Genomic DNA, 26,405 nt, shown 5'->3' with positions numbered 1-26,405 from the left:
AACATGAGAATCCTTCATGCGCCAAAGAGTCCCAAAGAGTTCCCATCACCAGCAGCGCGTTCCTGTTGACAAGCGCGTCAGACAAAAAACAAAGCACTGTCAATCGGTAGACGAGTTCCACCATGTGGCGGTGAGTCAGAGGCAGGGTTGTAATGATGCGGCAGCAGTGGTGAACATCTGTCCGGAAAAGGGCATCAAACTCGGCCAAACACAAACGGATAAACAACAGCCACAGTGAAAACAAATGCTGTCTGACGGAACGGAGACAGTTTTATAAAAGTCACAAGCACCAGGAAGGAACGACGCATTGCCAACATAATCATGCAAATCAAAGGATTTAAGTAAAATCACGTAGTTGAGAATGACAAAGACATTCACTCTGGCTTTCCATGTCTGCCCCTCTAGTTATGGTGCATATCCAGTGTGTGGATCCTGACTCCCAGTGATCCAAACATACAGGTGAAGTGGTGCTGCACAAGGGAGGGTGGTGTATGGGTCTACAGTGAGTCCAGTGCTGCAACGCCACCTACAGGTGCTTTAGGGCAGTGATTACTGGGGGTAACAGTAATGTGCACCAGTTTCAGACAATCAGTTTACCAGCATGGCTTGCAGAGAGCATAGGGAAAGAATAATTGCCTTTTAGAAACTCTTTCAAATGTCTGTCCTTGACTCAAAGTAAGCACCTGCTCCAGAATTATGGCTTTGCAGCTGATCCTGCGAGGAGCTGAGTATAAAACGAGAATTTCTGACTAATTAGTCATAAGCATAAAATGATAAGATCTGGCTTTTGTTTCTTAAAATGATCTGCATATTAAAACCTTTTTTTAAAAGAGCAATTTGTGGTCGTCAAGGTTTAGAAAGTACAGTTTTTGCCCTGTGGGATCAAATATTTGATGCTTGTAATATCTCAGAATTGCACTCTGCCCAGATAAAATCATATAATTCCACAGCCACAAAGACTTAAATTGAATTATAGTCAGTCTGATGCCCAGATTTAATTCAAGGCTCCAATTTGCCCTCTGCAGAATGAGAACAGGGGCCATGTTGTGGCTCTTGTGAGTGTACACCATTACCTGTGTTTTCAGATTAGCAATATGTGTCAAATCCCGCCTGCTGTGGAGTTTTATTTGCAAAGAGCATTTACTGTAATGCAGGTTTAGACACATAAACTGTGCTATATACAGAGAATATTCATGTTTCAGACAGATTAAAACGGTTGCATACTGTGTAATAAAGTACAACTAGAATATAGACAATATCACCCCCTAATAACTGGCAAGATGATTGGCTATTCTGCCAAAGGCAACGGACAGCAATTACAGAAACTGTGAAGTTGAGAAAAATGGGTTTGAAGTATGAAGGCCAGACTGTGTATTTATCAATTACACTTAACAGGAGAAAGAGGGTAAATTAGCTTTACTAGTGCAGTCACTTCAGTTTTGTTTTTACTTGCTTTTATTTTATTCCCCCCAGCCCCAAAACATTAAGCGTTTTTATGGCGTAATGATTTTTATATGGTATAATAAGATGAGAAGTCAGATTCTAATCTTAACTCAATTTTGACTAAACCTGCAGTTAACATTACTGCGCGTTGGCTTTGTAGGGAAGCACTGGCCAGGAGGAGCACAGTATTATCATGTTTTGAAAATCTCCACAAAGTCAACTTTGAGAGAATATTACTGAACAGAATAACACTAAGATTGACAAATGTTGTAGCTTAGTTTCATGGCTTAATTGAAAACTTGCTGGAGGCCTAACAGGTGAAGCTAATTTATTTAAGCTAATATATTTAGCTAATTTTAACAGTAGGTGTGAATCTCCTCACAATAAGAGTTGCACTATATTTCTATTTCTACTGCACTGTTGTGATCACTCTGCTTCAAATATTGTTATCTCTCTGCCCTTTGCGCTGTCTTTACCAGCAGAGACAATTATGTTTATGACCACTGAACCATGATGTGAGAGAGAAAGAGAGAGATAAATGAATAGAGCAAGAGAGAGAGAGAGAGAGAGAGAAAGAGAGAGAGAGAGACTAGGAGTGGAAAGAACACAAGCAGGACACTTGTCTGGACGGTTGTGTCTTCCACAGCCTTGGTGAGACCATTTCATCACATCTGGTATGTATCTGGCTGGGGTCATATAATGTGTGTCCAGACTGTGTGTATTTGCGTATGCGAGTATGTATTTGGCCTTTTTGGGATGTTCAGGAAATAAACCTATGAAACTCTGACATCTGTGTTGTGAAATCTAACTACATTTAAGTGGGCCTATGTTCATAACAACTGTGGTAATGATGATAATAGCCAAACAACAAGCTGAAATCACAACTATTTACATGGACAAAATGGCAAAATTGGACTGTTTCTGGGACAACAGGAGGTAATAACAGCAACATTGGGTATTTTCTCTGAACTGTCACGGCTGTATTTTAGTATCATGAGAGATTCTTCTGTTGGGTCTTTTTTATGGCTGTGAACTGCGTGTTATGTGAAACATAGGACTCCCTTAGTTTCCTGCAATGATTATATTGCTGTGTATACAATACATTTACTGTTTCAGTCCTATTTCTCTACGGTTCATGTGCATGTGGTTCTGGAGTACCGCAGTGAAGTTGGTAAAGTATTGGGAGCATTTTGGGTGTCATTTTGTCTGAACTATGCCTCCAGGATGTTGTCATAGAGTAGGCCTACAGGGTAAAGTCCCTGTCATAAGTATAAACACACGCATTTGGCAGCTATGTGTAAGAGTGTCTTGGGTCTGTGAGGGGCACTACACCTCTTCATCCACAAGATGGAAGAAGAGATCTCATTTTATTTTCCACGAAAAGCAAGAAAGTTTTACTGCAGGTGTGAGTACATTCTGCAAGATGGTAAATGAATAGCCACCCTGCAACAGGACATTTTATTAGCTGATAGCTCTTTCAGCACTAATACACACACACACACACACACACGCACGCACGCACGCACGCACGCACGCACACACACACACACACACACACACACACACACACACACACACACCATATACATACATCTAATACACATCATTATTCTGTTATTGTTTTTTAATCTTACAAGCACAATCCATTTTTACCAAGTGTTTAATTGTTTTGTTACTCATGCAGATCAATGATTTAAAAAAAAGACTCAACACACATGCATGCAAAGGCACAGGCAGTTAGACATGATCATAAATGCACACAGGTGTGGGTAGACAGACACGTATTTACAAAATAAATATAAAAACAGAGAGAAAGTAACAGTGGGAAATGATGAGATAATAGGCAGGACCAGTGCCAGTATTTTCTCCTCAGAGGACTCTTCCTACTTCACCAAAAGTCTAGAACTTTTTTATCCAATGAGAAAAGCCTCTGGGAGGAACCCGTTTCTGTGATTGGTGTAGAGTTTCACAGACCCCTCCCTTCCTTAGGAGTTGGAGAGAGAGTTCACTGTTAGTTTTTTCTCAGCCGCACTTACTGAGTTACAGAGCAGGAGGGGCACAGGACTAGCTGTCTGCAGCGGCTGTACACATATTTATCTGCTCAGCTGGAGAGTGTGTGTCTCTAATACTGCCGTCAATTCAGGGAAGCCAAGTGAATTGATCTGACTAACCAACATGTGGGCTGCACACCCACAAAATGAGCAGGTTGGTAATGTCTCCCTCTCATTGTCTGTTTGCCTCTGCTCTGTTCTATTTGCGTCCATGGGCTGGGGGAGATATGTGTCTCTGTGACACTCCTTGGCTTTGGGTTGTCAGAGGGATCATGTAGAAAAATGTACAGTATGTTTGTGTTTGTCAATTTACTTACTGCTCCTGTATATTTGCATAGGGGGCCGCTGAGTGCAGTGTCTCGCTGCATAGCACATATGTATTTATCATGACAAGGTGTAGCTGTGTCTGTTTGTGTGCATGTCATGCTAGAAAGATGAACGTTTGATCCGTGGCTAGGTGGGTGTGAGGGGATGTCCTTCAGTTGAGAGTGTTTCCTTTTTATTTATGAAATACTGCAACAAGTAGTGTGTTACCTGGTGTATAAGCTGCACAGGTGTGTGTGTGTGTGTGTGTGTGTGTGTGTGTGTATGAGAGAGTGCTTGTGTCATGTTTTCGGATGTGATTTCTGTAATGTGCAAAAAAAAAAGAGTGTGGATATGTAAACGCAACTGTTATTACTTTTGACATGCTGAATGCCCTGTATCTTGGAAAATCAAGTCCATGCTGTGTTGATGCTGCCAAGACAGGCCAATATTGTGTGTGTGTGTGTGTGTGTGTGTGTGTGTGTGGGGGGGCTATTTCCCCTTTCTCACACCCTGTTGTGGAAGTTAGTTGCTGCAGCTAGAATGTCATGGGAAGCCTGGAGATATTTTGCTTATTTTCTCTCTCTGCATCTCGCCGATATCACCCCCCACACACACACACACACACACACACACACACACACACACACACACACACACACACACACACACACACACACTCTCCTGTCTACTCTCACTTCTTCTGTTGTCTTTGCAACTGATACACATGGACACTGACCTCCGGCATTCAGAAGTCTTTCTTTTGCACATGCAGTAGCAGAAGCATGACCTCAATACTTTACTATGTTGTTGTGGGGTCAGCACACGCACATACAGTAAACTTTGTTACTGTTATTTCTGCTCAGTTTGTGATACATATCAATCATTAATCTGGACAGTTTAGTCCACAACCACCTACTGTTCTTATGTTACAAGAGTTTTAACTTATGCCAATGTTCTTATTCTTCTCAGGAATGATTAGAAGGATTTAGAATATTTGTAGCTTGCCAGGCAGATTTAGTGTAAATTTATTCCAGATGTGAACTACAGTCTCACATGCCTCTGTTTTGAGTTTCATCCGTCTTAAAAAGGATAATTTGTGCGTGATTTAAATATTTTGTTTAGGATTGTACAACAGATATAGTTTCTGCAGCTTCTTCCATTGTCAATCTTCATCATAAGGCTGTTCATAGCTATAATACTGGAAGGGTATGTGGTTTAACATATGTTCTCGATGCTTTGTCAATGATACCTCTATAGATAACAGGTTTAAGTGTTGTGGAAGTTATGCTGACAGCATTGCTTTACTGCTGAAGACAGACTGTAGAAGAGGTCCATGAGATGCAGAAATAGAAGTTATTTATTCTCATGGTGAAAAATGTCACTTTGCCATTTGGCGCTCAGACCATCATTAGCACCTTGTAGCGCCTGTGCTGTGTTTCTAAACTGTCCCTATTTTTGAATCCGAGTATCTTATTATTATATGCGTCTGAGTCATGTCCTGTGTTATGAATTCTCAGGTAATCAGGTCCAGGAGAAAGTATTTTCTAGCAAACTTTAAAGGGTTAGATCACCCCATTCCAAAAATTATATTTTATCCCTTATCATTACTGGTATCTTGCCATTGGAGGTAAATGGAATTTAATTTGTGTTGCTCACATTATTAAAAATATATATATTCAACAGTGACATCTTTTTTTTCCAGAAACAAATGTTCTCATTACTCTGGATAATCCACAGAACCCACTGCCATCAGTTTTATAATAGGGACTATTTTTTGTAATAGTTCCAGTGAAACCTCTTTGCAGCGTGGTCTGTGGATTAACTGGTACATTGTTTCTGGAAAGACATGTAGCTGTTTAAATTTTAAAACATGTGTATATATATTTTTGACATCACAAAGGAAATTCCATTCAGCTTTATTGTATTGGGGTGGCGGGAGAAATCCAAGGGACTGGTATCTCAGCACCTGGGAAAATAAAACCAAAGCTATTTGCATGGCAAGATACTGCTGGAGATGGTAATTTGGTTGAACCAACCCTTTCAGTCAAGAGCCCAAACTGCCTCTATACTTTCTGTCCTGCCACTGTAATCATGGTGCGTCAGAGTCACTTTGGTGGTCCGCACACAAGTTATAATTTGGTAATTTCCAGGCTTTGACTTGGCTGTCCTGCTTGGGCTGAGTCAAGCTTGGCTTACACACAGAGAGAGAGAGAGAGAGAGAGAGAGAGAGAGAGAGAGATTCCGTCACTCCTTCAGTACAATGATTCCTTGTGTTACCGGCAGCAGAACGCCACACTGGTAATGATGACGATTGCGCCCTCTCTTTTTCTGGCATCTACTGTATTTTTGCTTTATCTGCCTCTCTGAGCATCCCTATCCTCCTATCCATGGTGTGAAGGATTAGATAATAGGCAGCTTTAGTGTGGGCAGAGAAAGAGAGGTTTCACAGACCTCTTTGGTAGCTTCTCCCTCCCTTCCTCCCTCCATCTTCTCTCTCTCTCTCTCTCTCTCTCTCTCTCTCTCTCTCTCTCTCTCTCTCTCTCTCTCTCTGTACCATCTGCGCTATGAGGAGCTTGGCACCACACGATCAGTGAACGCCAAGCTAGATTTATGTTATCTTTATTGTACGCATGTATCAGTATGTATGTGTGTGATTGGTAGTCTAATACCCAAATATGGTGTTTACATGAATGTATGGTATCTTTGCAATGATTTAAATCATTCACTGTGTTTGCCAAAGTACATTGTAAATGTCAAGCTTGTTATCACATTCACCTAAAATGAGAAAGTAATCCGCTGTCCACCTGAGACCCCTCAACCACCAGGATGCCCTAGAGCAGCAGAGGAAAATCATTTTCTTAGCATATTGGAAATATAAACATTCCCCACCCAGCTCTGCATGAGGACAATATCGCTGTTTTCCTGTTCAAAGCATTTAGGATTTGTTGTCAGTCTCATGCAGTGAGCACAACTCAACTCCCAGCAGTAGCCACAGCATGGCAAGTTCCCACCTTTCAGATTAGATCAGACTACTGACACATCACTATCATGCTGCCTGCTTTTTGTGTAACAGTACAATAAGGCAAACCACTCCAGAAAAGACAACAGTATGTATGATCATTTTACATGTGGACCAATGGGAGTGCCTTCCCACAGTTTGGCAGTGAATCAGACTTTTGGCTGCAAGACACACAACTTCCTGGCTAAACTTAATTTTGGATAACAACAGCTAAGCAACTGATAGGGGATGCAGGTTTTGTTCTGCCAGTAGAAATGGCCAGAGTGACCTCGTTTTCGTTCCCATGTGTCCCCCGCGGCTCCCTGCACTGCTTCAGGAACAGAGCTACTAACAAGACTCTGCTACACAAAAACATAAAATAGAGGAAATAGAGCTTTTCTTCTTTTATTTCAAAACCTCAGTTAAATATTTCATGTTATGATAAATCTCAGGAGCGCAGATAGAACAAAGTTAGGGACTGTAAATGCAACATGGCAACACAAACGGGCCTTGCCCTGCTTCTTCCTCCAGCTATTTCAGAGGAACATGAATGGGTGTAAATGGGTGTGAGAGATGAATGAATCTAATTTATGTTGAATGCATTATTGATTGTGGATTAACCTGGTGTAACCTACAATAATTATTCACTTTTCTTACCATCCCAGTCACCATTTATAAGTTGTACTAATTTATAACTTTGATAATGTTGATTAAACATTAACTGATGCTTTGTAGATATGTTACAACTTTTGCCAGGATGGTGAGTCATTAATAAGCAACTATTTCAACCATTGCTAATAAGGGTCACAGGTTTTTTTACTAGGCCAACAGCAAAAGTTAGTAAGTCATCCATGATTCTAAAGCTATTAATGATAATATAATAATATTAACATAATATGAAGCGACAGCCAGCAGCCAATTAGATTAGCTTAGCACAAAGACTGGAAACCGGAGGAAAAAGCTGGCCTGGCCTTGTCTGGTTTGTTTAATCGTACATAACCACGGTGTACAGACACCAACTTTACAGAGAACTACTGGACTATTTCTTAGCTGGGAGCAGTGACTTCCTGAAGTCTCAGCTGGTTGCCTGGAAAAGACTCAGGGCCAGAAAATAGTCCTGTAGTTTACATGACATTTCAGCCTGTAAAACAGCAAATTGTCACGTTTACACTTCGGAAGGTATGTCATGTTAATTAGTAAGCTTTAGAGGTGCTGGAAGGTGGATTTCTTTTACTGTTGGACAGTATTTCCAGAGCTTTTGTCAGTCTTTTGCTAAGCTAAGCTAATCGGCTGCTGACATTGGATGACCTAAAGAGCTCAAGGCAGTCGGAGATTTTTCAATACCTGGCAACCCATAACAGAGTTCCCATTATTGGCTTAAAACTGATCTAAAAGCATTAGTAAATGATTAATCGATTGTAATAATAAATCTATTAATTTAATCTTATAAACCTTATTAGAAAGTGGTACCAAAGTTGCTCTGTTCTCCAGCAGGACATTCATCTATCTCAAAGGCTTTACTCTAAATTTATATCACATATAAAGGATTTGGTCTATTAGAATTTATGAAGGTTGGTTGGTTTCCTGCATGAAAACTGTAGCAATATGATTTTTTTTTAGGCATTTATTTATATAAGACAGCTGAAGACATGAAAGGGGAGAGAGGGAATGACATGCAGCAAATGGCCGCAAGGCGGAGTTGAACCGTTGAGGAGTAAACCTTTATATATGGGCACCTGCTCTACCAGGTGAGCTACCCAGGCGCCCAGCAGTGTGTTTTTAATGGCTCTGTGGTGCAGGGTGAGAGAATATATTTCCCATGTGTCACATGTTGAAAATTGAGTAGTTTCCACTTTGCTTTTATGATGCCTCTTTTTTTCTCTCTCTCTCTGCCACACTCTACTGAACCTCCACAGTTCTTCTCCCACTCAACATGCTTTTTGTTTCTTCATGTATGCGTCCAATTCCAACTAATTGACATTTAAGAGGGATGCTAGCACATGAATGGAGAGGCGGATGCTCTTAGCTGCTTCTGTTGATATTTATATACGAGCAGCTTGCTGGCTGTTCAAACTATCGCCATAACAACAGGCCAGGAAGCAGGAAGTGTTCCATTATGGAGTAGAAAGATAACTTCTGCAAACTCCAAGTTCCATTGCATTGTCGCATACTGTAGACACCTCTTGTAATGTACATGCATGTGCATGCATATGTTTGACATCTGAGTCTACGCAGACATTCAAACCACATGCAGCATACCAGGTCCCTTTGCAGTTAACCTCTGTGTGGGTCAAGCCTGTGGATATTCTTAGAGCAGGGAGATAACTGCACTGTCCTAAATACTTCTTCTAGAATCTAAGATTGCATGCACTCCACCCAAAAAAACAACCAATCTGCCTTGTTACATCCTGTATGTCTACTGAGGCCAAAATTATAGTTATTTTTTAATGAATTAAACAAAACATAAACTATTTGTTAAGGACATTTTGTTATACATTGTTTGCTTTATTTGTTCTAGGAATCGATTTTCATATGGTGGAAATATGAATACATAAGACTACACAACTGCATGAGCTTGTCTTTTTTCCTTAGAACATAAATGTAATACAAAAATGTATTACTGGAAAATGGATCTGGACAGCATTATGCAACTCCCATGTATTAACATTTTGATATTCATTTAGTTGTTGGACCGTCATGAAAGATCAGTGGGCAAAATCTACACTCTGTACAAGAGGTACTCAAATACAAGTTGTCGAGATCCACTTGCAAAATTTCAAAACAGGTCCAGGATGGTTGGATTAAACCACATAAGTCATAATTAAGGTCTAAAAACTCCAGAACTGCATACACTATATATATATATATATATATATATATATATATATATATATATATATATATATATATATATATATATATATATATATATATATATATTCTTACATAAACCTCTGTTGTGTAACCAAGTTCTTAATACATTTGGTCACAGAAGGTGTGACGGCCAGGCAGACATATTGATGTAAGTGTTGCCGTACATGACTGTTTCCCCTGTATTAATAGTTGGAAATGCTGACCCACTGGCAACTCCAGTCTTGTTGTCCAATTCATTTTTACAAGTATTCTGCTTGTAGCTTTATATGAGGTTTTTCAGATGGTTCCTTTGTTGTGGTTCTTTCACATGTTTGGTGTTGTAGTGGCGCTCTTCACAATGGCCAGCTGTCTCATTGATAATTATGCACATGTGTCTCATGCTTCCCTCTGATACAATGAACAAATATTTCTCAGTCTACTCTTTACTCCTTAAGTGCACGTTTTCACCATCAACCCCTGTTTTCTTTGCATCGCTAGTTTTAAAGATGCCATTCTACATTTTCAACCTGGGCTCGTCTGTCAACAAGCGTGCTAAATGTGGCTGCTGTCCTAAACACTGACAGGTGAGGTGAGGTGATAGCAATGTGTCACTCACCAGTGGTCCAGGTCAGGTTGCATTGAAATTCTGTTAAGAGTCTGGATTGAATTGTCTTTTGGTTACGTGGGCTCTAAACTATATATACTTTGTAGATGGGCTACTTTAGATGTCACACCATTCTTAGCTGTGTGAAATAGGCTAGCTATCCTTTGCCACGCTGTTGTCCTTCTGTACAAAACGTGACAATGCTGACTCGGCATACTCTGCTTAGGAATGTGAAAACTGCTTTTATAAATAGTCTTCAAGAGCGTATTTTTTCTCACAGGTTGTTTTACTTCTGAAATGGTAGAGATGGTGAAGATGGTGGAAAAACATGTAAAATGCAAAAGCAGTCAAACTAAATTCAACTAAATTGCCCAAAAATAACATGGATAGTTCCATACACGAAACAGGCTGTAATTATGCATCAACATACGTTCCTCTGATCTTAACTATTAGCTAAAATAATTCATAATATCAGGAGTTTGTAACTAAAAAATTAGGCATAATTTAATACGAATTAGGTTTATTGACCATATACTCTAAAAAAATAAGTGTAAAACTAGTGGTGATGAGTTGGAATGAAGTTGGCCAAGAAGATGTAACACAGAATTGGGTGATAATTTATACTTTATGATTTATAAAACAGGCAAAACAGACCAGGTTGGGCACCTGGGTAGGTCACCCGGTAGAGCAGGCGCCCATATATAGAGGTTTATTCCTTGACGCAGCGGCCACAGGTTCGACTCCACCCTGCGGCCCTTTGCTGCATGTCATTCCCCCTCGCTCACCCCTTTAATGTCTTCAGCTGTCCTAAATAAAGGCCTAAAATGCCCAAAAAATAATAAAACAAAAAATAGGCCGGGTCAATTTTGACCATGGTTGATTGAAAGACAACACATTTTTTTTCCTGAAATTATTGATGCTAATGACCATGATTTAGAATCGTCAATCAACGCCATAAATTATGACAAAGTTCTGTAAAATAATCTGAATTGTTACTTAAATCTCTTACATTAGCATCCTTATTCAGGAAAAAAACCGAATGAGAAAAGGATTGGATGAATGAAGAGACTGAATGGTTTTACTGGGACAACAGGAAACACAGACATGCAGTCACTGCAGGCAACAGGTGGCTGCTGCTGGTGACTCTTCTGACTGTGTGAGCATGTTGGATCTTGTTCAGTGGAGCTGGATTATTTACTGTCAAGCTGTTATCTGTCTGTTGCTATACTTGTCATGAGCATTTTTATCTCCAAAACAGAAGAATTTAGCACTTTGCAGGGAAGAAAGTTAAATGTACCTGTTTTTTTTTTTTTTTTACTTGAGCAGGTTGTATTCTCAGTCTGGGTTATATAGCTTCAGATAAATGTTAAATTTGGGTAAATATGGGCAATGTTGAATTTAGGTGTTATTAGCAGTTTATGTTAATGTTATGTTTATGTTAGCAGGTAAATTTATCTAGTCAGTGGAAATTTCCTAAAAATGTTTAGGAACGTTTACGTTTTCAGAGAGTGTGATTTAATTAGCCTCCACTGAAAGAAACAATTGACTTTGTTCTTTTTCTCTGTGTGTGTGTGTGTGTGTGTGTGTGTGTGTGTGTGTGTGTGTTCCTGTCCCAACTTGCCTAAGCGAGAACAGTCCAGAAATCTGGTCTGAATCACCAAAACCACATCCTTTGGTGCTGCTCCTCCCTGTTTACCTTACTCCTCCCAATACCTTTGATCGTTCTGTCTCACAGCTGTGTAACTGCTATCTCTGAAATGTAACGCCACATTTCCAGTAAACTCTTTTATGTTCTGTCCAAAAATGTGTGTTTATTTTATCAGAGTGCTGTCAGGTCTTAACATTTTCAATGATGTTCTGCTCATCTTTTCATATTAATGCATACTTTTTGGATCACTGTGAGCTGGGATAAGCTAACAAGGAGCATCTGCTGCCTGCTATCTCATCCCCTATACTCATTACATCCCAAGCAAGCCAATTTTTTTGCATTTCTTTGTGAACTACATTGTTTTACGAACATGAAATACAATAGACAGCAGTTTGGTCAAAACGATTAAGGAAAAATAAGGGGATTCAACATTATAGAGCGGAGAAAATGATCCACAGTGACGTACAGCAGTAAGGGAGTGCATAAAATAACCAAAAACTATAACTACTAAAACTGTCCGTTTAATCAAATCTCTTCTCAGAATCTTTCTGCTGAGTCAACTGCTCACTTTCTCTGCTTTCTTCCCCTCTCCTCCTGAGTCTTATTCTTTTCTACTCCGTCTACACCCAGAGCGAGGTTTGTTAATGGGCCACGTGGATCGTCTCGGCTGACTAAGCATACTGCTTGGGCTATTTAGTGTGTAAGGGTCTATTTTCTTTTTTTTTGACAGTATCCTGCACTTGAAATATGGTAGATTTGTTGTTGCAGCAATATTATTCCCCACACCCTGCCTGTATCCTTAGTATGTCTTAGTAATGCAGGATTTTACAGATGACTGCTTTTAAAATAAAGTTTATTATACAAAAATAAACATCAGCGGTGTGTATTGGTGAGGTGATAGAGAAACTAAAACCGAGAACTGAGCATAGTTTGTCCATCCATATTCCTTTGCCTGATGACAAGCTGTTTCCTGCTGTGTGTTAACATGAATATATTCTGCACATATCTGTCTATAAGGTAGCGTATGACATTTGCTTATAATATTTGCCTATGCAGTTTTTTGACTGTATGTGCAGTATAGCCTTCTGTTTAGTCGTTGTGTCATGCATACGCACTAGTATGTTCATGTAGGATGACTGCACAGGTGTAGGTGCATGTCCTTTTTAAAGGTCATATAGGGCTTTGTGGCTGACTGTATGCATGTGTGTGTGATACCCAGCATTGTCAGGTCTTGCAATGTCAGGTCTTGCAATCAATCACCAATTACCTCACCATCAACAGTTTCGTCACCAACTCCCACTCGTATGGGTGGAGTCAGTCAAGTGATTCCCAAACACAGCATTGACAAAATACCACAAACTATAAATCATATTTGGTAAGGCTGTCACAATTGAGATGTTTTCAAACCGCAATTAAAGAAAGACATGTGACTGAAGGTTTTACTGAAGTTCAGTAAATCATTCACTGAACTACTGAAGATTTTGATTCAGTCGTATTTGCTACTAAAAAAACTAAAGTGAATGGCCACCTCTGTCTCTGTGTCATGGCAACAGCTTAATGTCAGCGCCACTCCTTCGTCCCTCTAAGCTTCATCAAACTGACCTTCCTCAGACTGCATGAATAATTCTCAAAACAAACAATATTTTAAGAGCTGCACCCAGGCCTGATATGGTGTTGGAGAGAACAAAACAAACATGCACGAGACAACACGATTGTTTTCCTCAAAAAAAGTGATATTTGATATGTGAAAAAGCTGATATTTTTCATTATATTTTTTTTTAAATATCAAAATGATTGGCTTATCTAAATCCTAAAGTTTATCCTAAATAGTTTATGATTCCAGAGATAATGATCAACGCTGTGGTTTGTCTATTAGGACACAGTAATTAGAACATGCAGACAGGTGGAGGGGGTCACCAAATAGTTTTATGAAAATGATATGAATCATACGCTATGGTCTATGCACTAACCAGATCTCAAGCTCGTTGAACACCAATTGGAGACCTCTGTTCACTGGCTCATTTCATTTTTTATTTTGAAATGATCATCTCCCCTCTGTTCTCCTCTAGGCTCGCCCTGCTCAAGGGGCTAACTGCTGAGCATGCTGGGTGAAGCTCTGCCCACTTCCAGTAGCCTCAACCTAGTGAAGTCAGAGGTGTCTGACACCACAGCGGCCCCGGACGCACACGACGGTATCACGATGGCCGAACTTGTGGAGAGCCTGGATACCAGAGAGCTGGACATGGGGGAGGGAGAGGAGAACGATTACGATGGGAGCTACTTAGGTGTGTGTGTTTGCATATTTTCTGGCTGCCTCCAGCAGTGTGATTTCACCAGCATTTCACACAAGAATAAGATGATACCTAAAAGGAAATATAACAATAACAAAGGTCTGTTAGTCCAGTGATGAACAGTTTAGACGGTAAGATGCAAAATCATCACAAGATTAAACTAACGTGTCAGTCTATGAACCAGGTTCATCATTCCTAAGCAAGGTTTATATGACCATATAAGCCCCAAGCAACAAGAATGTGACTGTCCTCGTAGGGTTGCACTCAGGTTCTCTTGGGAAATGTAGGAAAATTGAGCGGTAGTAGAACAGCCAGGCTAAGGGAAAGTGGGCTCACATCGTGTGTCAGTGTGGAAAATTATTTAGGATATACTCCAGTTGGTGAGCCTTCAATCTGGTATCTAACAGTGCAAGAGTATGAGGGTGTTTTTTTCCTTCACATAATTTAGAGCTTTACTAGAACATAAACAGGGACATTTGACCTAACACTGCAGAGTAAAAATCTGGAACAAGAGCAGAGTTTTCAGTGATGCAGCCTACTCGCTCCTAAGCAGGTTGAACAACTCCTACATGTACAAACAAGAAAAACAACATGCTAACCAGCCGCCTCTCTCTTTCTCCTAGGGGACTGTCGTATCCCATTTTCAGCGGTGTATGCGACCGTGGGCTTTAAGGAGGCCGACGCTAAGGTCTACCTTCCCACTGTGCCCATTACTGCCCGTATACTGGAGGTGGAGAGATTCACCACCGCGCAAGACCGCTTTAACCTGTCGCACCAAAGGAGTGTCAACAAGGTACTGCGCACAATGTTTAGGGACATAATATAGGGTAAATATAGGAATCAGAAAGCTAATTGTGAGTTGCTCTGAATAAAAGCATCAGACCCTGATTAAATCTCTTTAATGTTGTTATAATCAATAATTAGTGTTCGCTGCATTTCTTTATGTATTTGGATTGAGATATTTCCTTCTAAAATAACCATTTCTAAAGCAACAAAAATGACTCTGACCCTGCTGTTTGCCCTGAAATATATTTAGCTGATCATCTCTCTCTCCCAATGTGTGTGTGTGTGTGTGTGTGTGTGTGTGTGTGTGTGTGTGTGTGTGTGTGTGTGTGTGTGTGTGTGTGTGTGTGTGTGTGTGTGTGTGTGTGAAGTCTCTGCCGGCAGTGTTTAAGATTGAGCTGAAGCACGGTGAGTTTACCTGGGTGGTCAAGAGGAAGGAGAAACATTTCATGGAGCTGCACAGAGAGCTGAGGACGTACAAGACCTTCATGAGGATACCGCTGCCGTCACGCAGGTTGGTGCCCACACACACACACACACACACACACACACACACACACACACACATACGGACGTGAACATGTGCAAACACTAACAGACACAAGTTTAGATGTAGACGCAAATGCACAATGGACATTTGAACTCCCTTTTTTTCTTTTCTCTTTTTCCATTATTTTTCTGTCTCTTTCCCTTCCTCCTTCCATCTCTCTCTCTCTGGTGATGTACACACTTGAAAACGAAGGAATGTTGCCCTTGGAGTTTAATAGGATTTACCTCTCTCCCTTTCTGTTATCTTGACTTAATGTTATAGCAACGGGTGCATGGTGGATTTTCACAATTGCTTTGGTGGTTGTTCCTTTGCCCTGAAAATAATAAGTCTCCCTGTTTTCAGTTAAATAAATGTCCATTCTTCTGTTCTCTGTTCCTGGTTGATGTAACACAGCAGTGAGTCAAACTGCAACCTGTCAATTTATTCAAGCTTTTTTTATTTGCCTGTCTAAACACCTGCTGGCAGGAAAGTACACAGGGAATTTTAACATAATGTATTGAGTTTTAATTTTCAGCCGCAGCATCTGCAACTGGCTTTTTAGCTTCAGGCAATAGTGGAACAGAAACAGCCATTTACTTAAATGTTGTTTGTGCTCAAACTTTGTCCTCAAACTTTAAGTACAAAGTTTGGACACACTCTGTTATTTGACAAGTGCTCTCTGGGAGCTTGGAGTTTTTAATTGAACATCTTCATTTCCTGGCTCTCTGTCTCAGCCACACAGTGAGGAGAAGGACAGTGAGGAAGAGCGAGGTGAGGGAGATGCCCTCCCTGCCGAGGGGAGGAGACGAGCTGGTGCGAGATGAGCAGGTCTCCAGCAGGAGGGTACGTTACAATACTGTCTGCAGCCTTTTTGCCTTTTTTTTCTGATTGGAAGTTTTAAGATTCACTCTTAAGTCATATATTAACTTTATGGCAAGGAGCTCTCCTTGCACTTACTTGTTGCCACGACACTTAACTACTTGCCAGCACATGTATCCTCTAAAACCCTTTCTGACTGTGTGTGTGTGTGTGTGTGTGTGTGTGTGTGTGTGTGTGTGTGCGTGCGCATGTGAGTGTGTGTGCATGTGAGTTTTTAATGTGCATGGATTTTGTCATAATAAATAAATACTCACAGTGGCCAAAATATAGTGTATGTGTTTCTACAGAGACAATTAGAAGACTATATGAACAATCTGCTGAAGATGTCCATGTACCGCAAATATCACCATACTGTGAGTAATCCTACTAAGCACTGCATGCTGTGACATAAACTCATACTGTAATGACTGCCTGACAATCTAAAAGTTCAACTTAACACTAATTGTGTGTGTGTATTAGAAACGTCTCTATGAATGAGCTAAATGTATCATGTCAGGTACTTACTGTAGATGCACAGTAAAAAGTATATAGAATTAACATTTTTCAACATTCACGTTTTTCAGCATTTCGCTAACCTCTACCCTTGAGTGTTGACATAGATTATGAATGTGTTTACCCATAGCACCGTGTCTGCTTTGTGTTGACACACTCAACACATTTAAGTATATTATTGCTGTTCGTGTAGCGAGCAAAAGGCCTCAAGTCTGTAAAATGCCTGAAGAAAAATGCTGTGAAAAAAGAAACATAAGACTTATATTTGGGCCATTAATACAGTGTGTAATCTTTACCATAGTAAACTTTACCTTTACCAATACTTACTTTACCTTGATGGTATAATGAGTCTTTAAACAGACCAATGCAAGGTTTAGACATACAGTAGCATTGGTCTGTTATGTGCTGACATATTATTACTTTGCATCATTCTGACGCATTAAAAGTTAATATCAGAGATGACAACACATGTTGAGGTAATCTAGGATGAGTCGCATTGCCTCCAGGGAGATGGTGTGTGTGTGTTTGTGGATGTACTGTAATAGCTGTCTGCTTAGTCACATGTCGATGAGTACAGTACAAGGATATATCACATTTTCTTTTGTTTTTTTGGGTCTGTCTATACAAAAGTCACTGTGTGAAGCTTCTTGTTATCTCTTCCTGTCTATTCTCAGATGGAGTTCATTGACATCAGCCAGCTGTCTTTCATTCATGACTTGGGGCCCAAAGGACTGTGAGCATTTTCTCTTCTTTCACAGTTCACAGCAGAGTGAAGCACTCGAGTTGAAATCGAGAGGCTCAGGATACGAATCCTGTGTCACTTTCTTTAAGTGTGCTCATTTACAAACTTCTAAGTCTCCTATTTTGTTATTTATTCTCTCCTTACATCATAGGGCATACATGTTACTTAAGAAAATACTATTTTTCTGTCTTTTCCAGGGAAGGGATGATCTATAAGCGCTCAGGCGGACATCGTATCCCTGGGATGAACTGCTGTGGTCAAAGCCAGGCCTGCTACCGCTGGTCTAAGCGGTGTGTGATTACCACTGTCCCCCATTGGTGTAGATGCCGTGTTCACATAATGTGTATCGCTGCTCTTCAGTGGTTTTCTTCTTGTAATCAAGCAAATATATATATATATACACACACACACACTACCGGTCAAAAGTTTGGGGTCACTTAGAAATTTCCATTCCACTCCATTATAGACAGAATACCAGCTGAGATCAGTTGCATTGTTTTTTTAACCAGGGCAGCAGTTTTCAGATTACATTATGTGCTTACATAATTGCAAAAGGGTTCTCCAATGTTTTCTCAGTTAGCCTTTTAAAATGATATCAGATTAGTAAACAGAATATGCCTTTGGAACATTGGATAAATGGTTGCTGATAATGGGCAATGTAGATATTGCATTAAAGATCAGCCACTTCTTTCTACAACAGTTGAGAACCCTTTTGCAATTATGTAAGCACATAATGTAATCTGAAAACTGCTGCCCTGATTAAAAAAAACAATGCAACTGATCTCAGCTGGTATTCTGTCTGGAATGGAAATTTCTAAGTGACCCCAAACTTTTGACCGGTAGTATGTATGTATGTATGTATGTGTGTGTATATATATATATATATATATATATATATATATATATATATATATATATATATATATATATATATATATATATATATATATATATATATATATATATATATATATATAGTATTTCACATTAACTTGATGGTAGTTAAACAAAATGTAATGTTTTTATTTGTTTCCTCTTTATAGCAACTCTCTTTTGACTCCATTTTGAGCTTACTACTACAGTTTACGAGTGGAACTCCTTAATGTCTGATTAAACACAAGATGGATTAGCATTTTTTACTTTTTAATTTCTCTTTCTAACTGGCAAACTTGTCTGAATCGTAGGATGTAGGTGTGATGGATGATATTTACAAAGGAAATTAAACATTCCAGGCCCGGGCAGGAAGCTGTCAAAGTGTGGATGTTAAAACACCGTGACCACTCATTGCATATTTTAAAAACATAATAATGATAATATCTTAATAAGTGTTAGTTTTGCCTATTATCTGATAATTATTTTCATATTTTGCTGAAAAAGTCTTTGTAGCATCTTCAGCCCAGCTTCATTGGCACATGCTTGCTTCATCTGTTTGTCTGTTTGTTTCTCTTCATCACAGCCAAATTATTATGTGAGCCGTTTTTATTGTTGTTTTTTGAAGACAACACAAAAACTCCCACACACGTTTCAAACGCTCTGTCCATCCACCTACATCCCCATGATGATTTTCTTCCTACACCCTTATCCTTAAAACAAGAAATACAAGAAATGGTCCACACAACAATGAATCAAGATCTGCAGGACTTTATGTACGACCCATAAATCTTACATCCTAATGATGATCATGAGGACTGTGTATGTGTGTGTCTGTGTGTCTGTGTGTCTGTGTGTCTGTGTGTGTGTGTGTGTGTGTGTGTGTGTGTGTGTGTGTGTGTGTGTGTGTGTGTGTTGTGTAGCTGGCTGGTGGTGAAGGACTCCTGCCTGCTGTACATAAAGCCAGACTCAGGGGCCATCTCCTTTGTTCTGCTGGTGGATAAAGATTTCAGCATCAAGATGGACTCCAAAGACACAGAGACCAAACACGGAGTCCGGGTTGACAGCCTCTCCAGGTTATATTTCTCTCTGTGTGCATGGGAATTTTGTTGCAGATGCCCAAGGAGTTGTATATTTTGAGTAACGCCTCACAGTGGATAATGATGATAATGTTAATTCAACATCAGTTAAAAAGAAAATCCTCCCTTAGGCTCTCACATTGTTAAAATGTATTCCAAACCGTTATATATGCCAAAAAAACAACTTTAAAGAGACTTCCTACATTCTCCGGGGAACAGGTGTACATTTCTGATTTAAAGTGTAGGTGGAGTGCACTATAGCAATTGTAACAATGGAGAAAAACAAAGTCTCCGTCTATGCTGAAAACGCTTTACATTTGTTTTCTACCAGATGTTTACCATTAATAGATAATTCTAGATGGCTAAAAACATTGTTGCTCCCCAACTTGCATTACAAATATCAAGCAGTGTTCTAAGCTTCATTGCTTAAAGCTGTTGCTAACAGTCTGCTGTTACAGGGTGGATTGTTTCCTTTAGCTCCTTTTCATTCCAACACTCTTAATCCAGGGCTTATTTTATTTTAGGAATGATTACCAAACTGTGTTATCTCGTAAAAAAGGAAAACACAATGCCTGCTTTTATAAACTGATCAGCAGTCTGTTAAGCTAAGGGCCAAATTAAACAAAACATTTGAATTGCTTCATTTTTTTTTTTTGCACTAATGTGGTTTAGGGTGCCAGAGCAAATACAATGTATACATGTAGTATCTGTACTGTATGTGTGAGCACAGGCATGTATTTCATTGTGTGTGTGTGTGTGTGTGTGTGTGTGTGTGTGTGTGTGTGTGTGTGTGTGTGTGTGTGTGTGTGTGTGTGTGTGTGTGTGTGCGCACATCCTCGCGGCAGGACCCTGGTGTTTAAGTGCAGCAGTTACAGACACGCGCGCTGGTGGGGTCAGAGCATCGAGAGCTTCGTGAGGAATCACGGGAAGGCTTTCCTCCGAGATCACCGCTGTGGATCATTTGCACAGGAGCAGGAAAACATCCCTGCCAAATGGTAACCACACTGGGAGAGAGCACAACTTATGTTGTCGAGTCAGCGGAAAGACTTGATGCAAATAGAAACAGAATAAACCACAGAAAAGCAAAAGTGTTTTTTGCATTAGTTTAAACATTTCCACGTGTTTTATTTCTGACAGACCTATGTAGTGTCCTGCATTTAAAAAGTAACTTTTTTTTATTGTCAATAAATTGTTTCAGCTCTGCATGTATATACCATTTGGATTAGATAGAGATAGTTTGGTAGATTTAATCATGTTCTCTACAAAAACCTGCTCATTGGAGAGTAAAAAAAACTCATAATTCACACATTTTCAACACATCTTGTTTTTTCTCTGCTTTCCTCTGTTTGTTTTTTTTTTGGCTACTTTGCCATTTTTCAGGTCTTTTTGCATTCTCTCCCCCTCAGCTTGTACATCCTGTGATATTGAATCGTCCGTGTGATAATAATGGCATTACGTTGTCTGCGTACTCAGCACAGAGCCTGAGTGAAAAACACTTTCCGATCCTGTAAGCTAATGGAAAAAGAGTGTTTTAAAGAACAGTTATGTCATGATGACAACTATGGGTGTTGGCTTAAGCTTGCAAGGTTAAGAAAGTTGGGGAAGTTTGTGCCTATGTGTATGTGTCTACACAAGCACGTCTGTTTTCGCAAATGACTGTAATTAACTGTAATTTGTCTTTGCAGGTACGTAAATGGAAAGACTTACATGGAGGATGTGGCTGATGCTTTGGAGGAGGCCAAAGAGGAAATCTTTATCACTGACTGGTGGTGAGTTTCAGTGTGAGTCTTTTGTGTGAAAATGCACAATGTCAACACGTGTCAGTTGTCAGCACTGAAGTGTGAAAACCCAGATATATATATAGCTCAGTGGATTATATCCGTCCTGCTGTAACACTGCAGCAGCCTGTGCAGCCTTAACTTTCTCCAAACCTGACTGAATAATAATCCCAGAGAAGCAAAACAACTGATCAAACACTATTCTTATTAGTGGACTCAACCAGGAGCCTGTATCATGAAGCAAGTTTAACTGAAGCGTGATGTATGCTTCTGCGTAACTCTACGCTGTGGCTATGTACGTAGGTACGTGAAGACACGGACCTGCACCGGAAGCTATGCTGTAGCCTGACGTGTACTCTCAAAAACTGTAACTACACGTTGCAGCGACGCACGTCGCTCCGCCGTGGCTTGGTAGCACTGCATTTCCCCCTACTCATCTCCTGGTTCTCTTTCTCCATAAACAACATGAAATCAAGGAGAGGGTTAACTTTTCCTGCTACAGATTTCCCACCGTGGTCAGAAAGCACAGGGGAGACACTTTGTTCGCACTCAACGCACTTACCAATGCCACCAAGTATAAACTTCAGGCCACTTACGTAGGCTACGGCAAAAGCTCTTTGTGGAGCCTTTGCACAACCATAAATCAGGCTTTAGTCTGGCTGTTTTTGTTTGCCGTTACGGACGCAGCCATCGTGGTTGGCGATGTGACAATTTTAGACGAGAGGGAGGAGTGAGGGAGGAGCCCTTACACTCTACGTTACATTACACACTTTCACTGGCAATCACATCATAGCCACGCCCTAAAACACCCCCTGCTTTATCGCCGATTTTAAAATCAACAAGACCATAATCATCATTCTGTGTTGCAGAAGACTTAAAACTAGCGATTGAGACCATAAACTCATTATGAAAATGTTTACTGAGGTAATAAATCAAGTGAGAAGTGGGTCACTTTCTCATAGACTTCTACAGAAACCGACCTCCTTTTGCAACCGCACGTGTTGATGTGGAATTCAGATAGAATGCAGGTTTAAGGCACTTCCGCATTTGCAGCACTTCGCCGAACCGGATGCGTTGTCCATTAATATTAACAGTCTATGGTGCCTTGTGGACTTTCCTTGTAAACAAACAAAAGTTATGTTTACAGTCCATACGAGTCACCAAAACACAGTATGTGCACCCTATGGTTTCGTACATGTCGAGTGCAATTCCATCCTCATAAAACATTTGCAGACATTTGATTTTTCAAAATCCTTGTTTACATCCATGCTGTATTGTGGGTCGATCCTGCATGCTATTTCCCCAATTTTCCATTCTCTCTTTCTGCTGTTGATATTTGGATAAAGGTAAAAATGTCTCCAAAAAAATCATCTTTAAAGAGCGGGGTAAGGTTGTTGCCATGGCTACAAGATACGTCATATTGCAGAATCATGTGAACATGCGTATATCAATTATTTATGGCATCAGCATCCACCATCACACATATATCTTTGTATGCTCTTTTAATAGTCTGTAATCCTTTCTCGAATGGTTTGACATTGAGCTGTTTTACCACAGAAGTTCCACAGGTAGAGTTATTATGCAGCAGTATTTAATTATAGGATGTAGATGAGGCTGTAAAAATAGTATCATGCACCAGCTGAAAACAATATAGAATAGTTGTAATGGCTTATTTCTGTAGTTTGGTAAACCCACAGAGCATCATCAGACACTTTCCAAAGAATGAACTGACAACTTGACACCTTGAAACCCAGTTAGTGTTGTACATGCTGTAACACATTTCATTATGTATTACCCACAACTCCTGACTTTCTGACAGGCAATGCAATGGTACTGGCTCTGATCACAGCCTCATCTACACACCCAGAATAGAAATAACACTACCAGTAAGCTATAGTATCTGTTTACACTTCCGCTACACCCCCTTTGTCTCTCACTGTCCTTTTTCAAACAGGCATGTAATTAAAGTATAAAATGTTTAGGGTCGGAAATGTGTTGAAATAAAAAAACACTACAATTTTTGTTCAAAACAAAGATAAACCTAATTTGTCACATGTCACATTGTCAGATGATAGTCACACCTGAAGGTACAGTAACCTTGCATATGGTGTTGCAAAGATGCAAATCAAATCTAATAGTGATATCTGGATCAACTGTTTTGCTTATACTTTTCCTTTCCTTCTTCCTTTAATAGTGTACTTTATGAAGTTTTGGAGTGACAGAAATATAATACTCCTGACACTGTAATTTCAAACATAATAGTTTATGGTCCCTCGGAGCCAAATGTACGACGTGGCTGAAATCCCTGTGTTCCAAAGCAGTAATCACTGGGTTTATGGTCTTAACCAATGAGGTGTCAGCCTGTGTAATGTGAGCCAGTGGCATTGTAGACGTGTATGCTCAGGATGCCAACGTGAATGACTCATTAGACTCTATCATTATGTCATGTCTGTAATATAAGTTTATTAAAAAGTGTTGCGAGCTCTAAAGGTTGAATACAAACATCTATTTTCTACTAATGTTTCATTAAGCAATGGTGAGGCATTCAGAAATATGTAATTTTATCTTTTAAACTGTTTTCTGTCTCTGTCTTATCTTGGTGTCTCTGTCTCTCTTTTTTCCCAGGCTGAGTCCAGAGATCTTCTTGAAGAGACCTGTAGTGGAGGGAAACAGGTGGAGGCTAGACTGTACCCTCAAACGCAAAGCTGTAAGTAGGAATTAGATTGCAAACATTTTGAGACAGAAATAACCCACAGGTCAAGTATTCAGCACTACAGACTTTGAACTAACAATAGAAAACAGGATTATATTGTTACATTAGATAATGTAATACCCAGGGTTTCCTTTTCAGAAATGATTCAAATTGTATTGAAACATAAGAAATTTGAACAGTAAGTGTCTCGTATTGTAAAACGTGAGATTTCCATGTCTTTTTTTTAATTATAAAACAGTTCCTGGTGCTATATAAGTATTGTGAAAGTATCAAAATGCTCAATCCGCAGAGAATTGCAGTCAGCCATTTTCAGAAACTGTGCCTTTAAATCAAGGGGGTGCATCATCTGCAAAGCGTACCTCCTATGGGGAGATTTTAGGCTAACAAGCCATCACCTCCCGTTAGCATCCCATTGACTCCCATTCATTTTTGACGTCACTTTGACAGCGAATAACTTCACATCTGAACCATTTAAAGACTCTATTTGTCCATTGTTTATTTCTAAAGAAACACGGCAATGTATAAAAGGCTCCATTATCTTGTACCTCACGTTATGGCTCCTTAGCAGACGTTTTTGTAAAAATAGGCTAGCAATTGTGTCATAACCACGCAACTTTCTGTTGCATAGTAGAGAAATTACCGTATAGTACAGGAGAAGCTTGCAGGCAGTTTCGACTTACATTAGCTGTTTAAGTTTAATTACTAATGTTAACTGGCATTTCAGTTAGCAATAATTACCCTGTGCCTATGTTATCTCCTTACATATACCTACACTCTCCGTCTCTGTAAGATTCAGAATGATTGAGATGTCTCTTGGCACAGTTACCAGAAGACTTACAAGACAGACTTACAAGACTTACTTTCAGACAGGTTGCTCACGTCACATCTACGTCGTCAAGCTCAGTTGGAGGCTGCGCAGCACGCTCAGCCCTCACCAGAAAAGTGCTTCTAATATACTTCACTGGTCTCTGTGGAACAGTACGGTGTTGCTTTGTCCATTTTCTTTAACTGTCTATGCTTTAAATGAGCCGCCCAGACTTCTGTACGGTTGTGATGTCACAACTATACTATATATATATATATATATATATATATATATATATATATATATATATATATATATATATATATATAGGTAGAAAGTGCCGCTACAGAGCAGCTACAGTCATTCTTCGGCTATAGTGAAGCTGAGAGCACTGATGAGAAAAACACGGAAACGCTGACCAATCAGCAAAGACTTTTTCAGGAGTGGGGCTTAAAGAGACAGGCACTAAAACAGAGCGTTTCAGACAGAGGGTGAATACAGGTACATTCAGACGAGAAAAAAAAATTGTTTAATGAACATGAAAGCACGTAAACATGTTCTAGTAGAACCCCAAAATACAAATATGAACCTGAAAATTAGCAATTAAATGGCAAGAAATGTGTTCTTAGGATGAGAGGGGAGGAACACACATAAGCCAAAGTGTGAGGAAAAACACAAGAAATGTGTTCTTAACATTGTTTTACCTTTCTGTCTCTCGACAGCAACAGGGAGTGCGCGTCTTTGTGATGTTATATAAGGAGGTGGAGCTCGCCCTGGGCATCAACTCGGGCTACAGCAAGAGGACCCTCTTGCACCTGCACCCCAACATCAAGGTAACTGAAGGATTATGGGTAGTGAAAGGCAGTGTTGCGCTAGTTGCACAGACAAAACCAGACTCTATATTGTAAACACACAATTACATATTATACCTTCTATGTACTATTTATGTGAATCCATGTGTGCTGTATTTCACTTTTGTGTCTCAGGTGATGCGTCATCCAGACCATGTTTCCTCCTCAGTCTATCTGTGGGCGCATCACGAGAAGCTCGTTGTCATTGACCAATCAGTGGCATTCGTGGGCGGGATCGACCTGGCATACGGTCGCTGGGACGACCGAGAGCACCGGCTGACGGATGTCGGCAGTGTGACACGCTCTGTGGCCCTGGAGCAGGTCAGACACACAACTACACACAAACGAACACAACTCATTAAAACGCCCTGTCTACAGTTTGGAGTTATAGGCAATAAATGTGGGTAGAAACTCCTGACTAATGGTTCAAATACGAGAAGGAGCAGAGGAAATGGAGAAATATATTTTACTCTAACTCACACAGTGGCACGGGGGCCAGTGAAGAGTAGCATTGCACGTACCCACAATGACAGCCTGTGGTGAATGTGTATGTGCATGAATACAGACTATAAAGAGCAAACACTTTCACAGTGCCAGCTATTGAATATGCCTCTTCTATTTAATGACACACATATACAGTACAAGACAAGCACACACACATTCTCATAACAAAACTAAACCATACAACAT

General features: G+C 39.9%; 1 protein-coding gene across 2 annotated transcripts in view; it reads left to right on the top strand.

Moving 5' to 3' along the window:
* Positions 1-3,480: 3,480 nt before the first annotated feature.
* The window catches only part of pld1a (phospholipase D1a), a 35,148-nt gene continuing 12,223 nt past the window's right edge, over positions 3,481-26,405 (top strand). Inside the window, exons 1-14 of one of the 2 annotated variants that reach the window (XM_078276729.1) lie at positions 3,481-3,648; positions 13,973-14,188; positions 14,818-14,987; positions 15,349-15,491; positions 16,241-16,349; positions 16,673-16,738; positions 17,552-17,610; positions 17,817-17,909; positions 19,413-19,565; positions 20,414-20,563; positions 21,254-21,337; positions 23,972-24,053; positions 25,593-25,697; positions 25,851-26,036. In XM_078276729.1, the coding sequence (XP_078132855.1) occupies positions 14,005-14,188; positions 14,818-14,987; positions 15,349-15,491; positions 16,241-16,349; positions 16,673-16,738; positions 17,552-17,610; positions 17,817-17,909; positions 19,413-19,565; positions 20,414-20,563; positions 21,254-21,337; positions 23,972-24,053; positions 25,593-25,697; positions 25,851-26,036 (1,584 nt within the window). In that variant the 5' untranslated portion in view covers positions 3,481-3,648; positions 13,973-14,004. Of the gene's footprint in view, positions 3,649-13,972; positions 14,189-14,817; positions 14,988-15,348; positions 15,492-16,240; positions 16,350-16,672; positions 16,739-17,551; positions 17,611-17,816; positions 17,910-19,412; positions 19,566-20,413; positions 20,564-21,253; positions 21,338-23,971; positions 24,054-25,586; positions 25,698-25,850; positions 26,037-26,405 lie in introns of both variants that reach the window. The other variant, XM_078276727.1, reaches the window with a different exon arrangement.

The sequence above is a fragment of the Sander vitreus genome, chromosome 20 (genome assembly GCF_031162955.1).
Source record: "Sander vitreus isolate 19-12246 chromosome 20, sanVit1, whole genome shotgun sequence".
Taxonomy (NCBI): domain Eukaryota; kingdom Metazoa; phylum Chordata; class Actinopteri; order Perciformes; family Percidae; genus Sander; species Sander vitreus.
Note: the sequence above shows the minus strand (reverse complement) of the source record. Positions and strands in the feature narration are given on the sequence as shown.